The sequence below is a fragment of the Micropterus dolomieu genome, linkage group LG05 (assembly GCF_021292245.1).
Source record: "Micropterus dolomieu isolate WLL.071019.BEF.003 ecotype Adirondacks linkage group LG05, ASM2129224v1, whole genome shotgun sequence".
NCBI classification, from domain to species: domain Eukaryota; kingdom Metazoa; phylum Chordata; class Actinopteri; order Centrarchiformes; family Centrarchidae; genus Micropterus; species Micropterus dolomieu.
Genome location: NC_060154.1, coordinates 32,400,477 through 32,404,262, shown reverse-complemented (window position 1 = coordinate 32,404,262; position 3,786 = coordinate 32,400,477). Strand labels below are relative to the sequence as shown.

General features: G+C 46.1%; 1 protein-coding gene across 1 annotated transcript in view; it reads left to right on the top strand.

Moving 5' to 3' along the window:
- The window catches only part of LOC123971329 (rho GTPase-activating protein 39-like), a 36,334-nt gene that overhangs the window by 27,561 nt on the left and 4,987 nt on the right, over nucleotides 1–3,786 (top strand). The window contains exons 8-10 of the mRNA XM_046050078.1: nucleotides 893–1,092; nucleotides 1,340–1,431; nucleotides 2,010–2,179. Coding sequence (XP_045906034.1) covers nucleotides 893–1,092; nucleotides 1,340–1,431; nucleotides 2,010–2,179 — 462 coding nt within the window. The remainder of the gene's footprint in view (nucleotides 1–892; nucleotides 1,093–1,339; nucleotides 1,432–2,009; nucleotides 2,180–3,786) is intronic.

Here is a 3,786-nt window from a genome sequence, read left to right as displayed (position 1 = left end):
GTAGTGTGTTACTAATGGTTTTCTTTGAGACTGTGGTCCCAGCTCTCTTCAGGTCATTGACCAGGTCCTGCCGTGTAGTTCTGGGCTGATCCCTCACCTTCCTCATGATCACTGATGCCCCACGAGGTGAGATCTTGCATGGAGCCCCAGACCGAGGGAGATTGACCGCCATCTTGAACTTCTTCCATTTTCTAATAATTGCCCCAACAGTTGTTGCCTTCTCACCAAGCTGCTTGCCTATTGTCCTGTAGGCCATCCCAGCCTTGTGCAGGTCTACAGTTTTATCCCTGATGTCCTTACACAGCTCTCTGGTCTTGGCCATTGTGGAGAGGTTGGAGTCTGTTTGATTGAGTGTGTGGACAGGTGTCTTTTATACAGGTAACGAGTTCAAACAGGTGCAGTTAATACAGGTAATGAGTGGAGAACAGGAGGGCTTCTTAAAGGAGAACTAACAGGTCTGTGAGAGCCGGAATTCTTACTGGTTGGTAGGTGACCAAATGATGTACCTATGATAAAAATTACAGACCTCTACATGCTTTGTTAGTAGGAAAACCTGCAAAATCAGCAGTGTATCAAATACTTGTGGTGTGTGTGTGTATGTATGTATGTGTGTGAGCGTGTTGGCAGGCAGCAGCCTGGCTCAGAGCCTGTGCAGCATGTAGTGCCAGACTCTCAGCAGGTCACTGACAGAGATTATTTGCCACTTTTAGGACTCCACAGTGTTTGACTGGTGTTAACCTGCTAACCTTTAACAGCACATTAATGAGCTGTGGCCTATGGATGGACCAAATTCCTCTCCTCCCACTGCTTTCTGACCTACATCCTTCAAGTACTCAAGCTGCCCTTCATCTGCCCAGCTGTATAACATTAGCTCCTCTGTGTGTCTGCTCAGGGCCTGCAGAAGCCTTGTATAGAGGAGATCAAGCACGCCAGGAACGCCATCTTCAGTCCCTCCATGTTCGGCTCTTCCCTGGAAGAGGTGATGGTGCTCCAGAAAGAGCGATATCCAGACAGCCAGCTGCCCTGGGTGCAGACTCGCCTTTCTGAAGAGGTTCTGGGTCTCAATGGAGACCAGACAGAGGGCATCTTCAGGTGAGTGAGAGAAAAGAGCAGAAGGACCTTGGAACAGAACAGAGAGGGCATCATTAAGCTGCTGAAGGTTTGTTTGCTGCCCCCAGTGTCCATAAGATGCCATTAATATGGCAAGCTTGTTAGCAGGATTTTAGGTTTATACACAAGAACTATGTAGAAACCAGGACATAACGAAGTCCAGAGAAGACGAGAGTGACACTGGAAAGGGGGGAGGAAGCGTAACCAGCCTGTGACCTTCCACCTTCAGGGTACCAGGGGACATAGATGAAGTCAATGCCCTCAAGCTGCAAGTGGATCAATGGAAAATCCCCACAGGACTGGAAGATCCGCACATCCCGGGTAAGTACACACACCGACACACACACACTTATTTTTCCACTATCCCATCTCATTGACATAATGTATTCCCTAGCCCCTTACCCTAACCTTAACCATCACAACTACATACCTAACCTTTACCTAATTGTAACGTGAACCCTAAAACCACATCTTAACATGGGTTAAGGCCAATTTATACCATATGGCTACATGCCGTTGGGAGCATTTATAGATAGATACAACGCCAAATGCTGATGTCATATTTTTGAGGAGGTGTGTGTTAGGCTATGGCGTGGATTCAGTGCAAATATAAATTGCCCTTTAGTTTGCATTCAGGTTGAAGTCCGTACTGAGATATAAGAACATGAAACAGACATTGTTGAGAATACTGCTGGTTCAGGTTCCACATGTTGTCATGTACAGGAAGTTGGTGTAAATGGACATGAGGTGACAGCAGGCTGAGTCCTCACACTAACTCTCTGCAGCCCAGAGAAAATGATGCACATGCAGTCACAGCAAATGTTCACATGACTTCCTGTGATCCTGAAACAGGTTTTAAATGTGCTTCCATGGAGGTCTCACCCTGTTTCTGTCCCCAGCGTCTCTGCTGAAGCTCTGGTACAGGGAGCTGGAGGAGCCACTGATCCCTCATGAGTTTTATGAGGAGTGTATCAATCACTATGACAACCCAGAGGCAGCTGTCAACGTGGTGTTGGGCCTGCCACACATCAACAAACTGGTGCTCTGCTACCTCATACGCTTCCTACAGGTAACACAGACACACAGTTTCCTTTTTTTCAGAAAGCCAAGGCACAGCCCTACATCATATCATTACTTACCAATATATTGACCAGTTGTGACTTTTGAATTAAAAAGGGGTAACACGGAGGAGGAGGAGCTGAGGCAGGACAAGCAAGCAAAACACATCTTCTCACTTCCCTCTTGTGGTATCACTACAGTAGGTTTGGTTTTATTTCTCCAGGTTTTGCAATATCTGTCTGAGATTTCTGTCCAATACGAGGAGGAGGAGAGAAGGAGAATGGCATTTAGTTTGTCAACAGCTGTAACTATTTTCTACCAAAGCAGAAACAGACCCTATTAAAACTGCTCTGTGGATTAGCCAGAGAAACATGAACAATGTGTCTATAAAGATATATCGCTGTTGAGTTTTTTCAATGTCATTTTTCAATTCTGTGAGCAGCACCAACTCAATTCCAGTTTGGCTAAAGTGGTTTGGGGTGGATGCAGAAATCTCAGAGATAGAAATAAGAGTAGAAATAAAACCAACACTGTCTGCACAGATAGAATCCATAGCAGTATCTATCCATGTAGACTGAAAGGAGTGAGATATATGTTTTGGAGTTGTTTGGGGTGGTGACCCTTTTCACTACGTGATCTGAGCAGTTTCCAAAGCTAGCTAGCACCAAAGTCCTGTTCAGACAGGAAGCGACTGATGCGCCCAGTTAATCATTTACAATGAGAGTTGAGCAGCAGTCAGACCAAGGGGGTAAGCCAGAGATCGGACAGTGAAGCCGACCAAAGCCTGCATGGAGGGATCCATCCAGCCATGAAACTTTTTTCGGTGCAGCTACCAGAATTACGGTGTTTCTGCCGTTGTTCTACGTCATTAAACCGCGGTTATGCTGCGCGATCATGCGCAGTAGACGCTGGTTCCAACAGGAAGTGGCCCTGTAGTAGTATTTTATTGGTCCAAAACTGGCTTCACTGCTCTCCATTCACATCAGCGGAGTGGCTTCGTCCAGTAATATACTGTCTATGAGTCAGACAAGCGGAGCAACAAGCAGGACCGATCATGTGAAATCATCAGGCAGAGAGAGAGACTGATCCTTCAGTGAGTTTCTGATGCAAAGAGAGGCGCCATGTACTCAATCAGCTGACTGCCTCTCTCTCTCTCCCGTATTCCTTTTAGAAGGGAGACCTTTCGCTACGTTTCCAGGAGACGTTTGTTTGAAAACGCCGCCGACCGCGTGGGCAAAACAGAGGACTTTATAAAACAATGACACAGACGCTCACATTTGGCTTTCTGATTCCGTCTTATCAGTCATGCAAAACAAAACACGATGCTTCTGACAGAGTTTTAGTTTCAGTGTTTTTATTAAAATATACGTACTGTGTAAATAACACTTAACAGTTAGCCTACCTTACTGTGCATGTTGCCGTACTTAATTTGCAACGACTCCCGGTCTGTTTCCCACCGCCACAGTGTCTTTGTACTCGCGTGTCGCTTTCAGTAACAGTTCCACTTTGTTGTCGGTCAATGCAAAAAAAGTCCTGGTGTGGTTCTTGGTCTGCATTCCTTTCTTCTTTTGCCAGATCTTCGGAGTAAACCATCAGCTTCATGTTTACACCGGCACG